Below are 27,965 nucleotides of genomic sequence, written 5' to 3'. Positions count from 1 at the left end.
ATCCTATTTGACTGTATGAAAACTTTAAATAAATGTCAGAACATTTTAGTATTACTGGGGTCTTTGAAATCCAAGTGGTCCAACTATTCATCTACAGCAATAGCTAGCCTGTCAACACTACAGGTTGAGAGTTTGAAACCACACTTGTGGCAGATGCATTAGACTCAGATCTTACTTGACTAAGATAGTCAGGTTTCCTGCAGAAGATCATTATTCTCTCTGGGCACTACTGCTTACTCCACAAATTAAATGATTGCAACGATATAGTTAAAAGAGTTTTGAAAGTGACATTCAGCACAAACAAGCAATCAATCAGTATAGCTTATAATTTTACTCCTAAAACAGTATGACATTAATGTAGTACATTTTAGAACAGCGTCTGACATATACATTATAGTGATGACAAACAGAGTATTTCCAATATACCCATTTTATCAAGGATTAACAATACATGATTTGTTCACGGATATCAGCTATCATAATCAATTAAATAAGGAAATTTTATGCATAGATAATTATATTTTATAAATATATATGAACAAAGGTTATTTGTGTTTTACTTACAATTTTCTTTGTCTAACTCATCATACAATTCTGCAAAAATAAAAGAAAATACAATAAATTAAATTAAATAAAACTGAACTTTGTACTTTTATTTCAAAAAATTTCCATTCACTGTCATCGTTTCAAATCAATTCAGATAAAATCCCCAAAATACTCCATTGACTAAATCTGATCTTGAAGGAAGATAAAAGACTGGGACAAGAAAAAGCATAAATATCAAGCCTGGTAAAAAAAGTTTGGCCTTAAATCATGTTTAATGAACACCATTTAAACCCAGTTTATAGCACAAGGGGAGATAAAAAAATAAACATTTTGGTAATGATAATAAAGACCTTACCATCATAATAATCATCATCAGAAGCTATGACTTGTGGCTGGACTATTGCTTCTTCTGTACTGGGTGAGGAGTCTGGTGTGCTTCCCTTTCTATAGATAATAATAATATGATGTTTCATCAAAAATAAGATACAATAAAATTTTGTTTGTATGCATTTTTTTCTCTGAGTGCTCAAATATTTTTAATGCATAATCGGTTTGCTATCTGTAATTAATATGTATTCTCAAGCTGGTGATTAAAATGATCTCAAACCTGATTTGTTCACCTTAATGTAAATACTTATATAAGCTGAAAATGATCTTTCCCATTTTATTAGTAAATCATTTTCAAAATGTGCACATAATCAGCTTAATATTGTTATGTTTTTTTTTAATGGCCACCTACTGGTATTTAAAATTACTATCAAGGATTAAATGTAATAAAAAGAAAACAAATGTACAGAGAAAAATCAAGAGGCAAGCTGGTCCATAATTTGAACTTGGAAGGAGGACATCCTTTGACTTTTTATTAGATAATCCACTGCATAACCTCATATTTTGTCATAAATATAATCAAAAATGCTATAAGGTTTAAACTGTATTTCAAGTCCTGTGGATTCAGTTATTTTCGTTGAAACCAATTTTCGAGGATTGCGGAAACTTGCCTTTTAGTGAATATGTGATTTCATTGTTTTGTCAAAGTCTGCATACTACCTAATAGATAATTTGTTATTTGTTGACCATTTAAATTTGTGGGTCATCTGTACCCACGAAAAATCATGAAAATTGGTATCCAACTGATAATAATATATCCACAGTAGATGGAACGAAGATATAAATATTAGTCCTTTAATATGCTATTTCCTAATATTCAACAATTTTGTTTGCATCATACACATCCTATTTCCCAAATATATTAAAACCTTAACTTACTGAGGCGTAGAGGATGCTGACTTAAAGTCTTCGGCATCATAAAAATCTTCATCCTCGCTACTGGAGTAAGATCTTTCAGGGACCACTGTGTCTGTCTGAGGTAATGCTTCATCCTCTGTAAATAAACATTTTCATCTACAGAGTAAATCTAACGTAAAAAGATTAATTTTGTCAAGACAAAGAAACATTTGTGCAAGAAATAAATATTCTTTTCAAATATGAAAATTAAAATTAAACATATAAAACTCTTTATTATATGTATGATTAAATTTAAATCTAGCACTCTCTAGAATTACCTTTGACAAACAAATTCATCTGAATCTTCAAATTAAAAAAAAAAGATTATTGAACAATACAAAAAACAAAACCATTGAACGACCATGCAACAATCACATACATGTTGTACTAGCAATCAGCGTGAGCATAAATACCATCACTATAAAATAGCTGTTATATGTTTTATTATTATTTATGATATTTGTTTTTTATGAGTCTGTAGAAAATGGTCACCAAATAAGAAAGCATCCAAAAGACTAACATAAAAAATATCTAGAAAATCAAATGACATTGAATATATTCTATGCTAAATAATTTATCGGAAGTTTATTTTGTACTATATTGAGTTAAAGTAGTAGTAAGGTATAATATTACAAGCTGTTATTGTAGCATACAACTCTATTTTTTGCTGTAAATAATTTGGCTTTACTTTACTCTGTATACCATCATGCAACAATAAATTTCCCACAGACAACACACTACATGTTCATAATGTTATCAAAGATGCAATAACACATAAATATCATTTTCACTAATTTCTAATTTTTCAGCATATAAATATTACATCAATCTGATGAAAAACATGTGTCAGTATGAGATAACATAAAGCATAAGCTAAATGTACCAGTACTGAACATTTTCCCTATATAATGCTTCAAATTTATTTCCAATAAAAAATGTCACAGAGTCATTACTACTCTTTCGTTTCTGATCATAAAATTTATGATCAAATCAGATTTTAGGCACAAAAATTCTGGGTTTTTTTTCAGTCATATGCTTGTAGGCTTCCTCTAACTAGATGTGTCTCCAGAGGAAATGTCCTTTAAACAGGTTTTTACTTCAAACTCAAATTTTGTTGCCTTCTCTTACTTAAGAAACATTTAATGTAAATTTGAATACGATGTGATTTAAGATAAACATATATTTTTCTGAAACTTTACTAAAAATATTCATTTTCCAATGGAACATTATCAAACTAACTTCATTTATGATTGGATGTATGGTTCAAGTGGAGCTATTTGGAAACCAAAAATGTGCCCAAATTGTAATTAATTTAATAGGACCATGTGAGCTAGAAAGATATGAAATGTTCCAAAAATGACACTGCAACCTTGCCCTTCGAGCAAAAGCTTCAAAAGTCAATTTGAATTTTGTTTTTCCAAAGAGCATTTACATATATAGCAGGGTTTTTTTTAAAGACTAAGACAAGACATTTACTGTTCATTTGTATGCCAAATTATGTACTATTTTTCATTTAGATAAAACAAATTTAGTCAACATAGATTAAGTATTTGGTAGAAAAATCTTATACATTGACATAACATGCATCATGTGAAAAAATAAATTCAGATATCTGTCTATGTATTGGCAATAATTCTACTATTTTACTTCATATTAATACTATTTTATTTTTTTATAAACTGGCTATTCCTGTATAAATCCTAATAGATTTCATGCTACTTTCAAGACTTAGCAATCAGTACACAAAAGTGTTCAAGACAAAAAAAAAATATAACTGAATAATGGCTATATAATGATTGGTTATATGAATTATAAATATGATAATTCAGAGATTATGCTGTTTAGTATATCTTGGAATACATCAAAACATGCAATACATGTAATATCTTGCTATCAAATATATGCAAGCCTAAACAATCTAGACCAGAATTAAATGAACATATTATTTCCTATGATAGCATAACAATAACAAATGTATGCATTCATGCTTCTACATGACACAACAATCTTGGAAATGTCTGCTAAAGGATTTCCTTTTACTTTACTTTTGTTTTTAAAGAAAACAGTCAATTTTCCCAACATTAAAACTTGAATATTGTCCAAACCGAATTTGGTGATATCATACAAAAAGAACGGCCTGTTGTCACTATCAAAGTTTTCTTTGACCAAGAAAAAATGGTCAAAGGTTTAGAAGGATTTTTCATAGTGAAAACTGTTAAAAAACACTTTGAACAAAATCTTTATTGGATTAGAATCTTAGTAATCCTTGTTTTCAAGAAACCTGGATGGACTCTTGACAGGAATTTTCTAATCATAGTGCAGTTTAGGAATGATACCTTTTAGTTAACAAAATAAAACTATAATAAAAAATCTAAGTACATGTTTAAATTCAGCATATCAAAGATTAAATCCCCAAGAATTCAATTTTTTTTAAAATCAAACTAAGTTTAATTTTGGACCCTTTGGACCTTAATGTAGACCAATTTGAAAACAGGACCAAAAATTAGGAAACTAAAGACATGGTTAGATTCGGCATATCAAAGAACCCAAATAATTCAATTTTTGATGAAATCAAACACAAACAAAAGTATAATTTTGGACCCTTTTGGCCCCTAATTTCTAAACTGTTGGTATCCAAAAACTCCCAAAACAATTGTAACCTTCCTTTTGGTGTCATAAACCTTGTGTTTAAATTTCATAGATTTCTATTTAGTTATACTAAATTAATTGTGCGAAAAACCAAGAAAAATACTTATTTGTGCCCCTTTTTGGCCCCTAATTCCTAAACTGTTGGGACCAAAATACCCAAAATCAATCCCAACCTTCCTTTAGTGGTTATAAACCTGGTGTTTAAATTTTATTGATTTCTATATACTTATACTAAAGTTATTATCCGGAAATCATCCTTCTTCAGACAACGCTGACGACGACGATGACGACAACACTTGATACCAATATACGACAATTTTTTTTTCAAATTTTAGCAGTCGTATAATAAGTAGCAGATTGAATATCATTTTGTTCATTTAAAAATATTTCAATTTTGACTGGGTCACCATTGTTCTTTGACAAAGGTGTTAATAAAAATATTTGATATCAGAAACAGATGGCTTTGAAAAAGTTTTCTTGGACCAAGTATTTAATGGAAAACTTCAATAGTGACAACAGGAAAAATTGACTAGTTGTTGGAAATAATGGGACATTTCTATTGTGAAACCCTGCAAAAATCTCCACAGCAAAAGCAAACATATCCCAAGGTTTATGACAACAACTCTAACCTACCAGGAGACAAAGTCTGCACTGAAGGCTTAATACCAATAACTCTATTGCGTCGAAAGTTTGAAGAACCTGAAGAAATAATGTGCCGTATAAAAACAAATTCTTTATTTTTTGCCATTTCAAATTTTTCAATTTCTCACTCTTTTTTTTACCCTTGAATAAATTAAAAACAAATTTAATCTACACAGCTTTTGTATAAAACTACAAATAAATCATGTCAACAGCTACGTGAAATGCTTTACCCAAAGCAAGATAACAAATATTTTGTTTTAACTTTTTGATCATGCCTAGAAATAAACTGATATGATGTTTTAGTAAATTTTACTAAAATATTGAAGATATAAATAAAATATAAAATATTAAATATACATTCAGTTTTTATATCAATAAAAAGCAGTATGTATTAAAAATTTCAAATGGCTTGTGATCTGAATTCAGAAAAACTACGACCATGCTATATAAAACTTAAAACAATGATGGAATAACTAATCAATGAATTGAAAAATAAAAAAAATAATAAAAAGTGACCCAACTAACATGAATTCACTACAAAATAAAAAAATATGTAAATATACATGTGAATATTATTATTATATGGTATTAGTTCAACATGGCCAACACTACTGTAAAGAGATCTATTTTCGCAGAGTATAAATTTGCAAGTTCTATAACTAAACCTGTTTGATAAGTTTTATCATCATATTTTTCTTGTCCCTGATTTTCATCATATGTTAAAATAAAATAATTTCCAAGGAATATTTCCATACTTTTCTCAACATCAGTGAAAATATCTGACTTAACAGTAATGATCAATGTACTGACAATCAAAGAAACTCATCTCAATAGAATTGTCAAACCCATACCCGTAGCCAGGGGGGTTCGGACGACCCCCCCCTTGAAATCAAATAAGCACTGTTAAAGTCAACGTTTTGTTCAAATTGTGACTGTTAAAGTCGAGTTCATGAGTCCAACGAACCCCCCCCCCCCCATGGAAATTCCTGGCTACAGGCCTGAAACCTGTATATAAAGGTCACCCTTGGGGACAAAAAAATATGACCTTATAAGTACATACGTACTATGCATTATTACAGCAAGAAGAGGAGACCTGAAAAGACAGGTTTTTCAATGAAAAGAGGGGATTTTATTGCAGGTTTAACTGTACTTCTAAAGAATTTCTCTGGTTGTTTTCTACAGAAGCTGTTTTATGATATTTTCTCACATTACAATACACCTTATTGCTATTAAGTCTCATCTGAGAAAAACCAGTCACTTAGACAACTGTTTGTGTCAGAGGAAAAATTAAGGAGGAAAAAGATAAAAAGTGACCATTTTGAAATTTTGATAATGCATAATCCATTTTTTTAAAATACTAATTAAAGTAATAAAAAGGTTTACCTCAGTTGGATAATGGTTGTTGGTGAGATATTTCATGCTATTAAAAAAATTGTAACTTCTGTGTTTTCTTTTTTATGAATTATTTTGAAAAGGTTAAAAAAAAATACTTCTCAACCTTTTAAAGCCATTTTCTCATCATAATAATTAAAGTTACTCAAACAATATGTTGTATTGAGTAATGGGAGAAAAGAATGATTATATTTTACTACAAACATACTTGTTAACCTTTTTAACACATTTTTTAATCATAATAATTAAAGTTGATCAAACAATATGTAGTAATGTGTGAAAATATATGATTATATTTTACTACACACCTGCTATTTTACCTGTCCCAAAATAATCATAGTCAGCATCGTTTGTAAGAATACTTTCATGCATGGATCCATTCATAACAGGACCTTTCAAGCTTTCCTGTAACACATTTATATTTTATATAGAATATATAAAATAAGTAAATACAAATCAATATCTTTGTGAATATTAAATCAAATGCTTGTAAGCACTGCAAGGTAAAGATTGCTTTAGTTTATCAGTAAAATTAAAGATTGCATCGTATGAAGAATTGGCTTAATGTGGTTGATTCAACTGCAATTATTGACAAAGGAAGATAACTCCAATTTTGAAGATTTCTATAACAATGACATCATTGATATTTTTGAAACAGATATTAAATTCCTGCACCTTGCATACCTTATGTAATTTTCTTGACAAATAAAACATAATTTTGTTACTTGAATATATGAACATATAGTTCATTGATAAATTTCTGGAGATGTTCACTAATAGGATGTTTACAATGTTATCATCAATGCACTATACTCTGTGTATGTCAAAAGTAGTGATAAACCTTAGAATATTTAAATATCAAGTCAGTACCATAGAGATTTCATGCAATCTTTACCCAAAAGTGTAAGCCACATAATATGATTTTCTTGAATCTACAGAATTTTTTTATCACTTAAATATAAATTCATTTCTTTTCTATGATAAAATAAAAAAATACCATAGATAAGAAATGACATAATATTTTTGATTACACTGTATTTTCATATCAAGAATAAAGATTTTTTTAAATTGAACAAAAACATTGAACAAGAACTAAAGATTTTTGCATCAAGACTACAGATTTATGAAATTATAACCTTTGATATCTTTAACATTTTTATAGTTTGTTTAATATTATGGTTTTGGATATCTGCAGCATAAGGTTAAAATATACTTTAAATATCTTTATTATTACTATAACCCGTTTTATAGTACATCTTAGATATCCGTAACATTACAATGGCACATGTTAAAGTAGTTCTACCTTCGATATCTGTAACATTACAATGGCATGCTTTATTGCTTCTATCATGTTCTAAAATAGAAAAAAAAACATTAAACAGTTTATAACTTATCAAAAGAAAGCAACCATTAAATAAATAAATATCATGATTTAAAACTGTAAACCAACAAATACCTACCTCTTACCAAAAGTATTATCAATGCATAAAACAGCTGGTCTATTATAGGTCACCGAACGTCACCTTCAACAATGAGCAAAGCTCATACTGCATAGTCAGCTATAAAAGGACCCGAAATGACAATGTAAAACAATTCAAACGAGAAAAACTAACGGCCTTATTTATGTAATAATTGTTTACTATAGTAATTTACCTCTGCTGTGACTTTTATAACATTATATCTCTCTCTTGTTGATTCATCTTCACATGCATCTATTCTTGTTTCCAAGGACTAAAATATGAACACCAAAAATATATTTAACACAAAGAAAACAAGTTTACCATAAACATGATAGACATTTGTCTTTTTTATTTTATCAGTAAAATGTATGTCATTTTACCTACACAAAATGGCTGTAAGAACAAATTTGTTTTTGCCAATTTTCAAGCCTAGAGAATTCATCTTAAGCCATTACACATATTCTATCATTGTAGTTTATTTTCTTTCTTGCTGTATTCCGACCTTTTTTCATTTGTCAAGTATTCTTACAGTAAAAGCAATCAATTAGACTTATGATAGTCAAAATATTTATCTTGTGTGATTATGTCAGGTAATTAGTGACCATGAGATGAGTGACAATAGATGAGGGGCCTTATGGGTTATTTTCGTTCTTCGTGATCGGCACATTTTCGCTATCGCGATCCGTTTTTCTCTACAGATTTAAAAAAAAAAAAATTCATGATTCATGATAATGGAAATTTATTTTCTGTGAATTGTGATTGACAAAAAAATCAACTCATGAATTGTGACGAGACCACCCCCATCAGGCCCCTCATATAAATAGCTAGAAAAACCAATCATGCTATACTTCAAATGAAATATTCATCACAGAAAACCTTTGAATGACCTTCAAGATGATAAGCAGCAGTAAAATGGGCATTTTCTTATTTTGAATTTAACATTTCTCTAGCAAATAAGTTGACTGGTGTATATACAAAACATACTCTTTGTTGTTTACCTTAACTTGTTCTATCATTAACTGTAAATAAGCATCTGTTTCTGCAAGTTTGTATTCAAATTCTGCTTCTGTCGCAACTGGCACAAGTCCTTTTACCTGAAAAATTCATTCATTTACAATGAATTATGAATATTTAACGTAAAAAGAATATGGTTGATATCATAGCAATAGAAAAAAAATGTTTCAAGTTGAACCAAATAATTGGTCCTATAATTTTCTAGCAATGTGACAGTAATGAAATATTCAATCTAATGTATAGAGAAAAATCAAAATTTAGGCGAGTTAAAACTGGTACTACATTTAATGTTGATTTGGTCATATGTAATGTCATTGAACATTGATACAAATCATGTGTTTTATTGTGGACAGTGTTTTTGTATTTCTGTACTTGTTTCAATACTGATTTTGTTTCTAATTTGGCAATTATTTTTTTATCTTTTATAGGTGTCTTTAAGAATATTGTAATGAAATCATTTTTACCATATTTTAGTTAAAACTATTGAAATGTATCTTACACGTAACTTATAATTATTAGTTATAGTCCAGCTTTGAGAATTTGCGACCTTTGGCCTATTGACGTCATAAAACAAACATTTTTCTTTTGTGGTGTTAGACATTTACTCTTGTGAGGTCAAATTTTACGGAGAGAATGCTGTGATGTTCAGCAATGGAAGGAAAATAGCAAAGGCGTATAAGAAATATATAACATTTAAGGTAATGTGTTTGAAGATAACCTGATGATCAGCCGAGTGTCTCAGTATTGAATTTTCTAATCCCTGTATCCATTTCTCTCTTTCATCACCATCTCTTGCTGCAAATAATTATTGTCAACTATCAATAGTGAAATTTCTACTGAAAATTTTACTACCCATAAAGTATATTGATTCATGGTTTTAGATTTTGAATGTAACATTGAATGAATGGAAAATACAAATTCCTTTGGACATAAAAAATCTCAGCTTTCAAGAACCATGGATAACAGCTATCTATAGTATGTTGCAAAATAAAGAACATGCAAAGTAAAAACTTTTAAAAAAGAAATCATGAGAAGATCAAGTAACCTTTCCCATAGTACTTTACTCAAGATTTAAAGTGACTTTAATGGTCCTTGACTACAGGCAGCCAATGAAAACTTGCATATTTCATTCACCACATACCATGACAAACTTATTTTTCTAAAAAGAAGTTAAACTTGTACACATTATCTATCAGAGACATCAGTGACATTATAAATAGATGTCACTTACCTTGAAAATGAAATGTTTTTTGATCCACAGAAAGTGTAAATGTGCTGTCATCTTCATCGTCTATACCTATGATAGCACTCTAAAAAGAGATCAATCAATTAGGTTAATTGTGAAAAAACAATATATGACTCAAGTTCAAATTTCGATTTTGAACACATCATTTCCTTGTACATGTTCTAACATTAAATGTTCATCCTGTGTTGTGTGATTATTTAAAACACAAAATATGCAAGTTTAACTTCTATCGCCTTTTAAAGTCTGTATCTAGATGTACATGTAAACACGTTCAAAAACTTAATTTTCTCTGTGCCTCCATTTTTTTGTAAATATTAAGTTACATTTAGTCTATCCTCATAGTCCACATTAAGGGGAAATTATTCTTACTCCTTTAAGAAGTGTTTTAATCTACAAACTTTGATGGTTAAAATCCAGCAACTTTAAACACAATTGTCATATTTCTCATACACATACCCTTCTACAAGAAACTGTCTCCTTGTGTAATCAATTCATTTAGGTTAAATTGAAGTTTTACTGCTTCCATTCTTTAAATCAAAAAGGTCATTAAATCGGAAATTTTAAAATGATAAAAAAAAGAAGACAACCTACAATGTCTGTCTTTATCATTAATTAACTGACCATCAAAGATATGAATTGTTTGTATGCCCTCTAAAACAAAATTTACGCAATCAGCAAGTTTACTAATTTGTATACGAGCTCCTGTTACTTGTTTTTATACTTTACCTTTAGTCTTACACATCCTCTTCTTGAGCCTCTCATCATTTTCTCTTTTGACTGTAAATAGATGTAAATTACAAAAAAAAAATAAGCATGTTTATCATGTTTATATACAGATATATAAAATTGAAAAAAATGTTTAAGGCATATTTTGTTTACTAAATCTTAAGAGTTTTAGGGGTTGTAATAAAACATGACCTAAACAAGGCAAATCTTTGTGGAAGCATATAGGGGTTATTCCAACCTTTTCAATAAAATTTTAAGTCCTATGAAACAAATTTCTGTTTATTATGACCTTAACAAAATTATTGAACTAATGCATACATACACATGTACATACATCAGACCAACCTTAAAAATATGTTTGTTTGCTGTTTTCCGACTGTACCTTCAGACTGAAGGGTCGGTAGGTAGGAAAAATATTTTATTTTATCAGCCAAAATACAGTTTAAACAAGCAGTTACACTAAACCAAGTTTCTTGTGAAGAAAAAAAAAACATTTTAAAACAACAAACACTGCATGGACATGCTGAAAACCAACATCAAATGAACAGGCATTTTCAGATAAAAAACTTTTTAACCAAAACTGAAACTTTAACATAGTGTCTTTATCCAATTTATGACATAACATATGATATAATTATTAAATACTGGAACACTTATAAACAAGGAATGTCATTATGACTAGAACTGTTTTAAAGAAATATATTCAGACATGTATGCTTCTTGACTAGAATGTTTTCATGAGTAGAGTATTTTCATCAGAAAAATGTATATATTATAGATTTATAAGACAATTATTAAAGAGTGTATTTTTAATAAAAAAAAAATAACCATTGAATCTTCCTCAATTGAAAAAAAGGCAACTTGAAAAAAAAGTATTAAGACATCCGACTGTTTTCATATTTCTAACAATATTTAATTATATGTGATAAGGTTATATTTTTGCCAGGCTTTAATGAAAACCAAAGAAATCTAAAGTTTGGGGTGAAATCCATAGCACCCCATTAAAAGTAAATGGTCTGTACTGAAATGTTTTTAATGCATAAAAAAAATTGGCAGCATAGCTCCTAAGGACATGTTTTAATTGAATTCACATAGGCCACACAGTTTTGGTATATTTAATATTGTAAGAAAGAGAATAATTGCAATGAGTGGGGCAGCCCCCTTTATCCTAAAGGAGCATACTCATTGCAATCGAAGATAGATTTAATATAGAGAGAGTATATTTATTTTTCAAGCTAACCATTCATTTTCTCTACATCTTTGTGTAGTTAGGGTTGCTTCTTATTGTTTTGGCATGATCTAAATCCATTAACATTTCAAATGAGCCCTTCCTCCGTACAGGCGTGTTTACAGATATCCATGAAGATTTAAGTCACGGAGGAGTGGTTTCATCTTTGTCGTCTTCACAACGATTTGTAGAAAATATGCCATACTTCAAGCTGCTGTCGAATTATTTAACCACTGAAATTGGTTCCATAAAGTCAGGCTCCACAGATTCTGAACCCGATTTGTTTGAGACAGAATGGTTATCGTGTCAGTTATGAATACCAGCTGCATCATCGTCAATGATATCATCACACATCATTACATGTGCCTGAATCTGTATAAACAGTTTACTAATAAACTTTTTTGTTTGTTATTTGTCTTAAAATTGACACGAGACGACAGCGTAAAGTACTCCTCCGTGACATCATGGATACCTGTAAACAATTTCCATGTGCTTTATCATTAAATGGTCACATGAACACTTGACGGGAAGCTAAGAAAAACCGAACTTGAAATGCGTAATTGACCCAGACTTTAAATCATTTCCGGAAAGGACCCAAAGTTCCGGATCGTCAATAGAGGTATTAAAAAAGATTTCTTCAAATTTAAAGCAATAAAATTTTCACAGTCGGGAGGATTTTCAAGGGTCGGTCGGTAAACTGCAAACAAACAATATTTTAATTTAAGCCTCATTTGTACATTTACTTGAAGTTGAACTTACTCCTCTCTTTTTACATTTATAACAAATGTACATAACATTCATGACATATAATAGACACAAACATATTTCACTCTGTGATTGTTGATGAAAACTTAAAAACTTAAAAAGCCACTCCAAGGTAATTGCAGATTTGCAGCCAAATTGAATAGAAGCAGATTTTAGGGAGGAAATAGTAAGAAAGTATGGGAACCAATCATGTTTCTAAACATGCTAAACAACTGTTCTGCTACAATGGTGTTTTCCTGTTTTTCAAATCAATTTGAAAAAATACTTTTTCTTTCCACGAACAATCATCATATGCATCCATCATGATAGCTGTCCCTGAATTCAACAGATTTAATGTGGCAATCAAAGTAGTATACTAAATTATATACAAGCTCCTGTTAAAGATTGCATATTTTGGCTTTAATATTGATTCACTTATAGGGTCTTTGCATCGGAACTAAACACATTTATTTAAAAAAACAGTTGTTGGCATGACACAGGTTATGTTCTTCTCATATATTTTATGATAGTATGATACTAAACCCCTAACGAGGGATTGCGCCTGATATTCATATAATGAAGACATAATCTTTCAATCAGTTTAATTGAGGTCTGGAGCTGGCAAGTCATTTAACTGCTAGTAGTCTGTTGTTATTTATGTATTATTGTCATTTTATTTATTTTCTTTTGTTACATCTTCTGACATCGGACGCCGACTTCTCTTGAACTGAATTTTAATGTGCGTATTGTTATGCGTTTACTTTTCTACATTAGCTAGAGGTATAGGGGAAAGGTTGAGATCTCATAAACATGTTTAACCCCGCCGCAATTTTGCGCCTGCACTAAGTCAGGAGCCTCTGGCCTTTGTTAGTCTTGTATGATTTTTTATTTTAGTTTCTTGTGTATAATTCAGAGTTAAGTATGACCTCCATTATCACTGTACTAGTATACATATCTTTTAAGGGGCCAGCTGAAGGACGCCTACGGGTGCGGGAGTTTCTCGCAACATTGAAGACCCATTGGTGGTCTTCGGCTGTTGTCTTCTCTATGGTCGGGTTGTTGTCGCTTTGACACATTCCCCATTTCCTTTCTCAATTTTAAACTTGATTACTTCCACATACAATGTAATTTTACAGTGTAAATATTTTTATTCTTTTAAAAATTAGGTTGACGAGGACATCATTTGCAACCAGGGGGAGGATGTGGTAGAGTGGATTTTCTGCCATTTACCCTGGATGCATTGATTATATTATATGTACTAATTCTAAATATCTCTTGCAGATGATTTATTGAAGTAGGTGATTCGTTTGCAATCCACTTGTGATTAGGTCTTATTTTATTGGTCATTGGTGGTCTTGTGATATTATAGAGGGAATTCAAATTAAATGGCTGGTCAATTTTGGTCTTTGTTTACAAAAGTTTAAATAGTTTAATTATTTAGTATCCAGTCTTTGTAGTTACTTTTCATATAAGGATTGAATCATTCAGTGATATTGGATACACTTATATTTAGTCAGGAACCACAAATATAGCATATTTTGATAATGATATTATGTATTGACCATAGATCCATGATATATTGATCTGTATAAGGACACTAGGATAGAAGTTAAATAGTGTAGCTGTTGATGTTATATGATCTTATATATTGTACAAACTCAGTTCCACAAATTCATGAGTTTACGTAACAGTGTAAATTGATTGCATTTGTATTTTATTTATGTTTACCTGTATAACTTGACTATGACAGATATTTCATTGTCACTTTGGAAATATTACACTGGGATTATCTTCCCTGATTATGAACATTCAAGCTAGATTCACATGAAGTTCAATATTTATGTTTATATTGATGATAAATGATAATTCATTTATATTATATTATAAAGACATTATATACGAAGCTCAAATTATCTGTAATGATAATTTGCACGAAGTTATTGTTTGTTGTTTGTAAATTTACATTTTGATATTTTCAAACCGTATACCGTTTGTATAGAATTTATGATGTTTGTATGTATTCAGTCAGATCGATTGAGAGAAACGGTTATGAGTTTAAAGGTTAAAATATAGGATGTTTTAACTATATAAGAACATGTGAACTGAAATGATAATAGAAATGTAATAGACTAGTATATTGAGCTATTGAATTGTATCGTATATTTTATTATCTTTACCATTGTTTATTTGTTATTCCAGGGTTAGTGTATGTAATTGTAAGATGAATGCATTTGATGTGTACAATTAATGAATTAATGAATAAAGAACCCTATCACTCAGATGACTTAGTTGTATCTGCTGAAGCAGAAAATTAGACTTTTACACTATCATGGCTATGCATGTCTGTAAATAGTCCTTTAGAAGATGTCTGTTTGAGAAAAAATACTAAATAACCAAATTGAAGTTGAAGTACTGGGTTGGGAGTATATTTTGTTCTTGAAGAAAGTGCGAAAAGGAGGATTAAATAACTATTTGAATTAGTAGTAAGGTACGATGTACATCAACTGGAACATACACTGTGACCTTATCACTATTTGTCCTCAATTACTGCATTAGGCATTACTGGACATCACTAAGTTTCCCTTCACATCTTAACATCATTATACGAAATATCTGACGCGATTGTTGTTTTACATCAATAGTTCAAGCAGGTCATATTTTTGGGTAACCAGGACAGATTTCCAAAAAATTATGGCAAAATAGCGATAAGGTGTCTTGCAGAACCTAACCGGACTTACAAAGAAAACAGACTCGTTGTGCGAATCTTATGCTCCAGGAAATTATTTCACAGAAAACTAAAGATTAGATAAAAAGCAACAAAACCCTATCAAAATTTGTCAAAAACAAAAATTTTATGCAGGGGTAACTTTCATCATATTTAGTTGCTATGGATGATTTACGCACTAATTTCTGTTGTTTTCAGATTACGCTTACAGTGTAATATGACAGTAGACCTGAAGCTTCGTCCAAAACAAACCATCGATACTGCCATCCTTTCATCACATTTGTCCATTTGCTTAGAGGACCCTCGATTACTCCACTTCCAGCCATTTTTTTAGACCGGAAGTGGGAAGTGTTTTTTTTCGAACCTCTTTGACTTTTTCCCAATAATGAATAGGAAACTGTTTGGGTCCGGAATTCAACCAATCAGATTTGTGTGGCAATTTTAAAATGAATGTTGTTGTTGACAGGTGCTTGTTCTTTTATTAACGATGATACTATGATACGACCACACAGTGACATGGATTCAAGAAGTAGTCCTACAGACAGATCAGTTCCGTACACAGGACCTTACAGAGCCACTAAATTAGTAAGTTTACGACAATAATGTAAAATAACACTAAAAAAAGGGGGATTGATGTCATATATTTTCGTTTCATAAATGTCATTAGATTTAGCACCTAAACTAATGAAGATGAAGCTCTTATAATACATAGTGTTTTGCTATTCTATACGGTTTTATTATTTGTTGACTACTGTATTATTTTAATTTGATGCGACTGTCATACAAGTGAGAGGTTTAGCTAGCTATAAAACCAGGTTCAATCCACCATTTTCTACATTAGAAAATGCCTGTACCAAGTCAGGAATATGACAGTTGTTATCCATTCGTTTGATGTGTTTGGACTTTTGATTTTGCCTTTTGATTTTTGATTTTCCTTTTTGAATTTTCCTCGGAGTTCAGTATTTTTGTGTTTTTACTTTTTATTTTAAAATGTTTTCATACTCTGACATATACATGTATATATATAAACATATTTTCTCTTTTCTTTATTACTTTTTAATATATAGTCTGATATTACTCTGACGTTCCACATTGACAACCCCAGCTTGTTTGGCGAAACAGACGTTGGACATCAGAGTAATCTTGGACTTATAATGAATGTATATGTAATGTCTACTCTAGTAGCAAATGTAAATTGAGACCACAGGCACTTGTTTCTATCCATGGGAAGACCCACTATCAATGTATATTTAAATATACGTTGATAGGGGGTCTTCCCATGGATAGAAACAAGTGCCTATGATTGAGACTGTTGGTTGTTAAATTTTAACATCCAGAGGCAAATATTTTAATCATATTCAGTATATGTGAATATCATAAATTATTAACGTAAAATTTAAATACATTTTTGTACCTAATGCTGGGAAGAAAATTTTGTCTACCATGCTCTCACTGTCACTGAAAAATGCATGGTAGTTGTATATATATATATATATATAGACAACTTCAACTTGCAAGAACTATAGACACTTTAATAGAGAGTTGTTGAAGTGCAAGAGTTAGCGGTGTATCCCATACTGTCTGACTGACAAAATGTCAGAAAGAAAAAAATCGGTCAAACAGAAGATTTTTTGCAATTGGTTGAATACAAATATATATAGTAGAAAAGTTCAAATTTCTTTTTTGGCCAGACAAACCCTAAAACAATTTGGCACAGACTAAGAGTGTACTGTTTTAATTGAAGATTATAGTTTACCATTGCCTGCCATGGCAGATATATTTTCGCGCGGAACCATTCAAATTCAGCATTGAATCCGGTTCCTTACCTGGAAGAAGAAGAAGATTTGAAGCCCCCATTCACAGCCAGATTGGACTGCAATGGTTTTAAACATTCCATACATCAAGACAGGAACCCCTTACAGGGATGTTTATTCCCACAGATAGAGAAACTCAGACCAAAATCAAATCAAATATATATTTAATTGACAATTTAAGATGCCCATTACAGGCAGAATAATCAACTTAAATTTGGAACAAATGATTACAATGATTTAAAAAATTTAATCTATGATTACAATGAACATGATAAAGAGAAAAGAAAAGACACACAATAATGTATATTTATAAATATTATGTTTCCAAATTGACAAATTACAGTGATCCTTAAAAAAAACACAATTTCTTTATGCTCATGTAGCTAGGGTAATCTTTGGAGAGTTTTGAATATTGATGTTACATGTATAATCATTCATTTTCATGGATGTTTTTTGGGGAGTGGGAGGGTATATTATTAATTTCTTCTGTCTTATTTTACAAACCTAGGTTTTCATCACACTTTCCTTTACATTACTCTATGACAAAAAAAACTATATTAAGTTTTATTTAATAAGTCTATTGCTTTATGTCATATACAGTATTCATTATTTTCATTTCCTTTTGCATGACATGTATGATACATAATCAAGAAATCTGATTTCGTTTGGGGAAATTTTCCTTGAAGCTAAGTTAAATTGCATGAATCACACTAGTTGTAGAACATATTTTTAAATATTTAAAAGCTTAAGTGCCCATTACTATGATTATGTTCAAATTAAATGTAATATTCTTTTGTTAATTTTAATTTTTAATGTTTTTTTAGTGGAATGAAGTAATTGTGACCTTTAGAAATGGCATGCCTCTGGGTAGACACAGGAGATATATGAAGACCTATGATAATTGCTTTTCATCATCTGAGGCAGTTGATTGGCTACATGATTATCTAAAATCTAATAAAAATTTTGGTGCAGATGTTACCAGGTGAGTAATGACACCTGAACTGTGAAATTGGTTGGTAATTGTAATAACATAAGTGTGTCAGGTAATTGGTCTTGTACCTATAGTGTAATAGGTCAATCAATTAACAGATTGTTATCATTCAATCTATTAATTGGTTTAGAAATGGCACACTTAAGATCAAAGAACTGTCAAAACATCATGGTGTTATGTATTGTGTCACAGATGATCTAGTGACAGTTCATACAGTGTAGTACAATATACTCTTTACAGTGCTTATCCAGTGACCTTTGGGGTATCACAATAGCAATGGCCAAAACAGTTTACCAAATTGCAGTTAGATTTCTTCTCCAACTAACTGATCAACTGGTAAAATATTTTAGCAGATTGCTCAAGTGAAATGTTGTTAGTATGAAGTGAGTGCTGTAAATTCAAAAGTAATACTTACCATCCAGATCCAGTTAGTTGATTTCTTTGTCATTTTTTCCAAACACAAAAATGACTTACTATAGTATGAGTCACTGAATAAGAAGGTCTAATATTGACATGGAAACTTCTATCATAAATAGATTTTATAAATAAATAGTTCAAAACATTGTTTTGTTAGTCTATAATTTATAGCTCCGTTTTCCAACAACAAGTTAGTGCATAATTGTATTTTGGATTTTTTTTTCTAAAGCAATTACTTATCTGCTACCATTAAAGGGAAATAATTTACATTACTGAAAATCAGCAAAATGTTATCTGTACTAATTATATATACTATTATTGCACCTTTGTTAACCATGATTTAATGTAAATATGTAAATATGTTCATACTTTTATAGTTTGTTAAAAAATGTTGTACTAACATACCCCATGTGGGGGCTTTAGTGAAATAAAATGTCTTATGTCTTAAATGTCTTATGTCTTATGTCACAATTTTTGTCTGACAAATATTAACTTTCCTCATTTAATTTGTTTGTAACATTACTTTTATGATTATTAAACTTTTATCCTCTGTTTTGAAAAGAAACAATGAAATTTATTTTTAAGATGATTAAAATTTTGAAAAAAACTGTTAAAAACTTATTACTGAAAACATTCAAAGTTCTATAAATCATACAAATTCCCCTGTAAATTAAGAAAGTATCACCAGTCCAGTAGTCAGTAATTTTATTTTGACATGAATTTTTATTGATATGGTAAAATTATAAATTAACAGCTGTTTTGCCAAACTTTGCATTGTTCAAAGTACTAATTATATAAGGACTCCCTACCATGGAGCACAAGATAACTTATAAGCAGTATTTGGCAAAACCTTTGTAATTTGTGTCCTAAATGCCCTTCAACTTCCTCCTAATTTGGCAATTCATTTTTTTTTTATTCAAGTCGTATTGATGATTTTTTTGTAGGCAAAATCAGAAGCCTGGTATCATTGATTAATTTTTTAGTGTACAATAACTCAATAAAAATTATTTCCCTTTAATGCCAGCAGATCAGTAATTTGTATAGAAAATATTATACGAATCATAATTACACAATAACTTTGTCTTAGAAGACAAAGCTATAAAATATACATCTACAAAACAATGGTTTGAACTATTTATTTATAAAATCTATTTATGATAGAAGTTTCCATGTCAAAATTAGACCTTCTTATTCAGTGACTCATACTACATGTACTATAGTAAGTCATTTTTGTGTTTAAAAAAAATGACAAAGATATCAACTAACTGGATCAGGATGGTAAGTATTACTTTTGATTTCACAGCACTCACTTCATACTAACAACATTTCACTTGAGCAATCTGCTAAAACATTTTACCAGTTGATCAGTTAGTTGGAGAAGAAATCTAACTTCAATTTGGTAAACTGTTTTGGTCATTGCTATTGTGATACCCCAAAGGTCACTGGATAAGCACTGTAACACATTTATCTATTAGGGCCTGGATAGTGACAGTTTATAGTATTACTCTTTAACACATTTATCTATTAGGGCCTGGATAGTGACAGTTTATAGTATTACTCTTTAACACATTTATCTATTAGGGCCTGGATAGTGACAGTTTATAGTATTACTCTTTAACACATTTATCTATTAGGGCCTGGATAGTGACAGTTTATAGTATTACTCTTTAACACATTTATCTATTAGGGCCTGGATAGTGACAGTTTATTGTCGAGCCTGCAACTTTTGTTGCAGAAAGCTCGACATAGGGATAGTGATCCGGCGGCGGCGGCGGCGGCTACGGCGGCGGCGTTAGCTAACTTCTTAAAAGGTTTATATTTTAGAAGGTGAAAGACCTGGATGCTTCATACTTTGTATATAGATGCCTCATGTTATGAAGTTTCCGTCAGTCACATGTCCAATGTCCTTGACCTCATTTTCATGGTTCAGTGACCACTTGAAAAAAAAGTTCAGAATTTTTGTAATGTTGAATTCTCTCTTATTATAAGTAATAGGATAACTATATTTGGTATGTGCATACCTTGCAAGGTCCTCATGCCCGTCAGACAGTTTTCACTTGTCCTCGACCTCATTTCATGGATCAGTGAACAAGGTTAAGTTTTGGTGGTCAAGTCCATATCTCAGATACTATAAGCAATAGGGCTAGTATATTTGGTGTATGGAAGGACTGGAAGGTGTACATGTCCAACTGGCAGGTGTCATCTGACCTTGACCTCATTTTCATGGTTCAGTGGTTATAGTTAAGTTTTTGTGTTTTGGTCTGTTTTTCTCATACTTTATGCAATAGGTCTACTATATTTGTTGTATGGAATGATTGTAAGGTGTGCATGTCTAGCGGGCAGATGTCATCTGACCTTGACCTCATTTTCATGGTTCAGTGGTCAAAGTTAAGTTTTTAAGTTTTGGTCTTTTTATCTAATATTATATGCCAAAGGTCAGCTATATTTGGTGTATGGAAATATATTATGATCTATATGTCAGTCCCGCAGGTTTATTTGACCATGACCTCAATTGCACAGTTCAAATCACAGTGTTAAGTTTTTGTGTTTTGGTCTATTTTTCTTAAATTATAAGTAATAGGTCAACTATATTTGTTGTATGGAAGCTTTGTTAGCTGTACATGTCTGCCTGGCATGGTTCATCTGACCTTGACCTCATTTTCATGGTTCATTGGTCTTTGTTTAGCTATCTTGGTTAATGTTAAGTTTATGTGACAGTTGTAATAAAGCTTTATACTTAGGACTTTCAACATAATATCAATGATTAGTAAAGAAGGCGAGACATTTCAGTGTGTGCACTCTTGTAGTATTACTCTTTAACAGATTTATCTATTAGGGCCTGGATAGTGACAGTTTATAGTATTACTCTTTAACACATTTATCTATTAGGGCCTGGATAGTGACAGTTTATAGTATTGCTCTTTAACACATTTATCTATTAGGGCCTGGATAGTGACAGTTTATAGTATTACTCTTTAACACATTTATCTATTAGGGCCTGGATAGTGACAGTTCATAGTATTACTCTTTAACACATTTATCTATGAGGGCCTGGATAGGTGGTCCCTCCATTCTGCATTAGCTTTGTCTTTTCTTACACTATCATGACTATCATGACTATTCTATTCTTATATTTTAACACCCCGTTTCGTCTGTTCTTTATGATGTACTTCTTCTGAAGTATTGGTCCAGCTTTCTATATTCCCCTCTATATACAGAATAGATAATGTCTGTATCTTTTTTTAATTGTAAAAACAAACAAATCATTAATGATTTTTGAATCCTGTTATTGAATTGACTGATTATGTATACATGTATATATTTCTGTTCTGTATGTTTGTAGATCACAAACCATACAGTTGTTGCAGAAACTACACCGAGCCAGAGTTGTTGAAGATATAAGGGGAGGAAAACACAACAGAGCAGATGTTTGTGACAATAACAGACTCTTTAGGTTTTACACTTTTGTTGTTTATCAGAGTTTTTGTATTCATAGACAAGGTTTCTTTTTTCTTGAAATCATTCTGAAAAGATTGGTATTAGATAGTCCATAAATTTTCATACTATCTTATCAAAATTTTGCATTACAAGAATGTACATTGTATTGTTTCCAGAGGCTTTTTTCCATGTATTTACCCCAAAAAAGTATGTTTAAGAGAGTAATCTCTTAGCTTTGTTGATGAAAAAATATATTTTATTAGTTAAAGTTGCAGATTTTATATATTGCCCTGCAGTCCACCAGTTGGAAAAATTAAAAATTGTGCCAAGAAAATGAAATGTAACTGTCAGGGGTACTACATTTGTACTTGTACAATCAATCTTTATTTACTTGAAGAGGTAATACAAAATATACTTATATAAGTGAATTATAATGTTTGAATAATCTCCCCTTAATTTTCTCAAAAATTTACTTCATTTCATTAATTCAACAAAAATCTGATTGCGCAAAGATCTTAAGGCCTTCAAAAACTGCTCCTTGGGGGCTTGTACACAGGCAAAATTTGATCACATGAATTTCACATGAATCTCACATGAAATTCACATGAAAAATTTCACGTGAGATTCACCTCAATCGAGCTTATGCATGAAACTCACGTGAAAATTTTCATGTGAATTTCACGTGAATTGAGTTTCACGTGAATCTGATGTGAAATTTTTCACATGAATCTCACGTGAAATTTACAACAACAAAAAAATTGATATTTTTCATGATTTTAATTAAATTTGAAAATTTAGATGTTATTTGAAATACTCTATTTTAAAAATTCATGTGAATTTCACATGAAATTTTTTAACGTGATTTTCATGTGAAATTCACATGAGTTTCACATTAGATTCATATGAAACTCACAAAAACTGATTTCACGTGAGTTTCATGTATAAGCTCGTTTGAGGTGAAATTGACGTGAATTTCACGTGAGATTCACATGAATTTAAATTCACGTGAAATTGATGTTAGTGAAATTTGCCTGTGTAAATGACTAGTGTTCTGCAGATAACAGACAAATAGGATTTTCATTTTCCATAAAACTACACTTAAATGATTAGTAAAGATATCTGCAAAGGGCAGACAATTTAAAATTCTATTAGAGCAAAGAAATCCTAAGAATTTAACAAAAGAAGATAGAATGACTTTTTCACTTATATAAGTAAAAAAATCTTAATATCTCAGGGACATAACTTAGCTAATTCTTCTTTTACCTATGCAAGTAAATAAAATTCACTTGTATAAGTATCCTACAAATTTACTTATATAAGTTTTTAAAATTTACTTCTTCAAGTAAATAAAAATTACTTGTACAAGTAGTACCCCCTCAATGACTGCTTAAAACATATTTTATTTGCAAAAGTAGCAAAAGAGAATGGACACAAATTATAACCTCATTAGTGACCTCCTCTCCCTCGATAATGTTAGAATTAGCTGGATGTTTGTTCTATTTTGAAGACTTAAGCATGTTTTTATGTTAGAATCTGGTTTTGTAGATTTGTGCATGCATCACCTCATCGACAAGTTCACGCTCGCACACCACTTACAAACAGGCATGATTTGATCAATAAGGACCAGGGACCAATAACCCTGGACCTTGATCATGAAAAGCCAGCACAGATGTCACCAATTAAAGTTTTACCAGATTGCCACCTTGTAGCCAAACAACTGAATGCTGCTGATGTTGAGGATGCATGGAAGAACATGACGCTTGACAGGTAGTCTTACATTTACAGATTAAACAACTAAAATAAACAAATTCATGGTAACATTTTTTTGGTGCAATGAAAATGAACATTAAGGTTTGTCTCCCTTGATTTTCATAATTGATAACTGAAGATTACATTAAACCATTAAATTTTATGGGCGCAGCCATTTTATGAGCATAACATGGTATTCAGAATTAAGAGAATGGCTTATCCTGATTGGTTGATATGTGCGCCAGTTATTTTTTATAATTAGAGAATTCATCACTCTGAATTATACGAAAGGCCAAACAAATTATTTTCCTTATATAATTAGCCCTAATGGAACTGAGATGACTTTTCAATGCTAAGATGCATATATGAGACACATGTTTTTTAGTGCAAAATTTATAGGCATAGGAGATAAGTACCAATTACGTTAAGAAAAGCAACACGATCCTATATTTTTTTTACCAAAAACATAACATCTTTTTAATGATTGAAAAGGAAATACAAATGTAATGTCAGCCATGTAGTTGAGAGGAAATAAGGAACTGAAACGACCGGACCAATGGCCGAAATGTCTCAAAAAAAAATTGGTTTATTGAGACAATTATATAAAAAATACTGTACGAATAATTTTTCTTTAATTCAAGCAAGGTTTCGTTAAAAAAAATCAATTTTCTCGAAAGAGGCTATCATTGTTGTCTATGGGAAAATTAATTGTTTATTACAATCTAAAACTGATAAGTACAAAATGTAAGTTCTACTTCAAACCTCGATTTCAGGTTTTAAAGTTTTTCTTGAAATTTCTTGAAATCTTCAAATTTATAAAATGGTGTGAATGTTCAAAAACATATATTCTCCATATATTTAAATATCTCTTGTTTACCTATTTGAAAATACCCTGTTGAATTTCAGTTCAGGCTTTAACACTTTTGTTTACTCCTTCACCCATAATTTTTATAATAATTTTTAACTGAATTGGGTCTGCTTCCTTCCAAATTACTCACAGGAAAAAAAATATCATGTGCTGTCAAAATATCCCATAAATTTTCCAGTGCATAGCTTTTACTTCTAAACTTTATTTTTTGCTTTATAGGTTGCAGGAAGTTCTGGGGATAGAAGATATGTCTGAAATTTTAGATAGTAATTTTGTCAATGGCAAAAATGTGATGCACAACTGTTTATATATCAACAAAAGTGGAATTGTCACTAACATTGAACCAAAAGGCAAGTATTTTTTTACAGCTTCATATACATTGTACACACATTACATTTTATCATTGGCTTTCTCCACCAATAAAAACTGGCCGCCACAAAATAGCCCAAAAGTGGAACTTAAAAGTGGCGTTAAAACACCAACAATCTTCTATTTTCATGTTTTTTGTATATGATCCAGAATATCAAGGGTATGCTGTTATTTGAAGAATAAAACCTCTTTTATTTATAACCTTAAGTTCATAAAATTTACTCTTAGTTTTTAGGGTGTATAGCCACACAAGTTTATCTTTATTTCAATGTAATTCTGCCCTTTACTTTGTATGTCAGTTTGAATGCTGACTCTTAAGTCATTTCTAAGGGTTTCTTCACAAACTTCACTGGCATGTCATTTGTTGGAAAGATTAAATAACTTACATGTATTAATCAAAATATGTAAAAGAATTGATCTAAACAACTTGATCATGTTAAAAGTAAAATCCCAAAAATACTAAACTACAAGAATAATTCAAAACCGAAAGTCCCTAATCAAATGACAAAATCAGATGCTCAAACACATCAAACGAATGGATAACAACTGTCATATTTCTGACTTGGTACAGGCATTTTCTTATGTAGAAAATGGTGGATTGAACCTGGTTTTATAGCTAGCTAAACGTCTCACTTGTATGACAGTCACATACAATTTCATTATATTGACAACAATGTGTGAACAAAACAAACAGACACAATAAGTAAAATCGTCAAAAATAGGGGTACAGCAGTCAACATTGTGTTATAATCTTAATCATCTCAAAACATTGCAAAATCAAAAGTGCTCATTTTCAGTATTATTTCTTTTTATAGACATGCATTAAGTTTTTTTTTTTAGTTTTTTTTATTGTGGATGAAACCCGGTTTGATAGCTTGAAACGTCTCACTTGAATGACAGTCACATACAATTTCATTATATTGACAACAATGTGTAAACAAAACAAACAGACACAATAAGTAAAATCGTCAAAAATAGGGGTACAGCAGTCAACATTGTGTTATAATCTTAATCATCTCAAAACATTGCAAAACCAAAAGTGCTCATTTTCAGTATTCTTTCTTTTTATAGACATGCATTAAGTTTTTGTTATTTTTATAATTGTAGATCAGCTTCCACATTGGGCCTTGTCTGCAATGAAATGTTTGGCCCACTGTGAGTATATCCAAATAAACAATAATTACAATGTACATGTATTTACTCTATTTTTGTGTGTAGCTAAATCCTTAACAATAGTTTATCATGTTTATATCTTATTTTCTATTTAGTAAATATTAATGGATTCTGGAAATGCTATATTTTCAATCAGTTGAAAACACTATTTTATTCACAGCATTTGCATGTCAAACCAACATATATATGATATTGCCTTTATCATGTTTATGCAAGGTGTTGAAGTTATAATTAATATTCATTGAACAATAGTCCATTTGCCAATTACTACTCTTTTTATACAAATTACTTCCATTTGTCACTCATAGGCTGGTTCTATACAGTACAAAATGGGCTTTTGCTCCATTAAGTATGATAAGTTGAAAGAGAAACATCGACACTTTTACAAATTTTCAGTGAAAAATAATTTCTGTTATCAAAAATATTTAGCTTAACAACAAATTAAATGTATTTAAAGATTTGAAAAACTCAGAGATTACACATGTAACGCACAGGTGAATTTGCTCTTTCTGCTGGCTCTCCGTTGTCAAGAAAAATCATTGTCCCTCCAAAGGGAGACAACTGAAAAAGGGATTTATAATAACAGGGTCAATTACAGGTATTGGAAAACAGACAATTGAGATAAAAGTTGTTGTTTCTGAAAATTTAGATTTTAACATCATTTTGAAAATATGCAAATTTGTAAAAAAACACTTCCTGTTCCAGATTTATACTTCACACCATAACCAAAGCAGATAAACATTAGAGGATACTGCTAATCAGTATATGAAACAAATTTTTCAAAATTCTCCTATGCTTGATAGTGATACAAAACAGAAACCATTATGATAGCCGCTATGATAATGTGAAAATTAAACTGTGTTTCTTTTTATTTGTAAAACAGTTTGTCTAGATGACAGTTTCGATTTTACATATTCAATCAGAATTTCATTTGCCTTAGAAAAAGACAATGGACAATTATCAAAACAATAAAGAAAAGTCCTTGCCTCGATGAAAAAACAAATCCAACATTTGAAATATAAACAAATGTTCAACTCATGGGAGAACAACACAAATAATTAACTCATTGGCAATTCATATAAATTTGTGACTTTATGTGTTGATCAATCAATCATTTAATAATTCTGTATTTGAATTCTTGGATTAGTTATGCTGAAACCAATAGATCATATTTGTATAAATTTACTTAGTAACAAAAATAATGGATGACAAACTAAACATCAAATAAAATTACCATAATTAAAACTTTTCATTAATGCAACTTATTTACTTACTCTTACATACTTGAACATGTTTCAGGGCCTGAGAAAGTTGATGATAACTTACCAAGTTACCCAGGATTTGAGAAGGATGTGTTTCGTGTAGTTAGAGATTATTTCTGTGGACTTTCTGAACCATTGTTGACTTATGAGATGTATGAAGTAATACTCAATGTATTTGGTAAGAGAAAAAAAAATTTCTAGGATTTGATATGACTTATTATAAACATA

The 27,965-nt window shown here is 30.4% G+C and overlaps 2 protein-coding genes across 7 annotated transcripts in view; one reads left to right on the top strand and one right to left on the bottom strand.

Annotated features, from left to right (window-relative positions):
• The window catches only part of LOC143072856 (oxysterol-binding protein-related protein 9-like), a 37,393-nt gene extending 21,376 nt beyond the window's left edge, over positions 1 to 16,017 (bottom strand). Inside the window, exons 1-12 of one of the 4 annotated variants that reach the window (XM_076247977.1) lie at positions 15,866 to 16,017; positions 10,960 to 11,010; positions 10,219 to 10,297; positions 9,706 to 9,782; positions 8,972 to 9,067; positions 8,167 to 8,244; positions 7,817 to 7,867; positions 6,822 to 6,918; positions 5,113 to 5,178; positions 1,813 to 1,927; positions 902 to 990; positions 565 to 594 (exon numbers count right to left, since the gene is read on the bottom strand). In XM_076247977.1, coding sequence (XP_076104092.1) covers positions 565 to 594; positions 902 to 990; positions 1,813 to 1,927; positions 5,113 to 5,178; positions 6,822 to 6,918; positions 7,817 to 7,867; positions 8,167 to 8,244; positions 8,972 to 9,067; positions 9,706 to 9,782; positions 10,219 to 10,297; positions 10,960 to 11,010; positions 15,866 to 15,982 — 946 coding nt within the window. In that variant the 5' untranslated portion in view covers positions 15,983 to 16,017. The remainder of the gene's footprint in view (positions 1 to 564; positions 595 to 901; positions 991 to 1,812; positions 1,928 to 5,112; positions 5,179 to 6,821; positions 6,919 to 7,816; positions 7,868 to 8,166; positions 8,245 to 8,971; positions 9,068 to 9,705; positions 9,783 to 10,218; positions 10,298 to 10,959; positions 11,011 to 15,865) is intronic. The other 3 variants (XM_076247986.1, XM_076248003.1, XM_076247993.1) reach the window with 3 other exon arrangements.
• The window catches only part of LOC143072814 (DEP domain-containing protein 1A-like), a 249,246-nt gene that overhangs the window by 206,441 nt on the left and 14,840 nt on the right, over positions 1 to 27,965 (top strand). For 2 of the 3 annotated variants that reach the window (XM_076247928.1, XM_076247921.1), the window contains exons 1-7: positions 16,080 to 16,241; positions 18,295 to 18,452; positions 22,222 to 22,332; positions 23,862 to 24,083; positions 25,153 to 25,283; positions 26,410 to 26,457; positions 27,775 to 27,915. In XM_076247928.1, the coding sequence (XP_076104043.1) occupies positions 16,107 to 16,241; positions 18,295 to 18,452; positions 22,222 to 22,332; positions 23,862 to 24,083; positions 25,153 to 25,283; positions 26,410 to 26,457; positions 27,775 to 27,915 (946 nt within the window). In that variant the 5' untranslated portion in view covers positions 16,080 to 16,106. Of the gene's footprint in view, positions 1 to 16,079; positions 16,242 to 18,294; positions 18,453 to 22,221; positions 22,333 to 23,861; positions 24,084 to 25,152; positions 25,284 to 26,409; positions 26,458 to 27,774; positions 27,916 to 27,965 lie in introns of those variants that run through there. The other variant, XM_076247933.1, reaches the window with a different exon arrangement.

The sequence above is a fragment of the Mytilus galloprovincialis genome, chromosome 1 (genome assembly GCF_965363235.1).
Source record: "Mytilus galloprovincialis chromosome 1, xbMytGall1.hap1.1, whole genome shotgun sequence".
NCBI lineage: Eukaryota > Metazoa > Mollusca > Bivalvia > Mytilida > Mytilidae > Mytilus > Mytilus galloprovincialis.
Note: the sequence above shows the minus strand (reverse complement) of the source record. Positions and strands in the feature narration are given on the sequence as shown.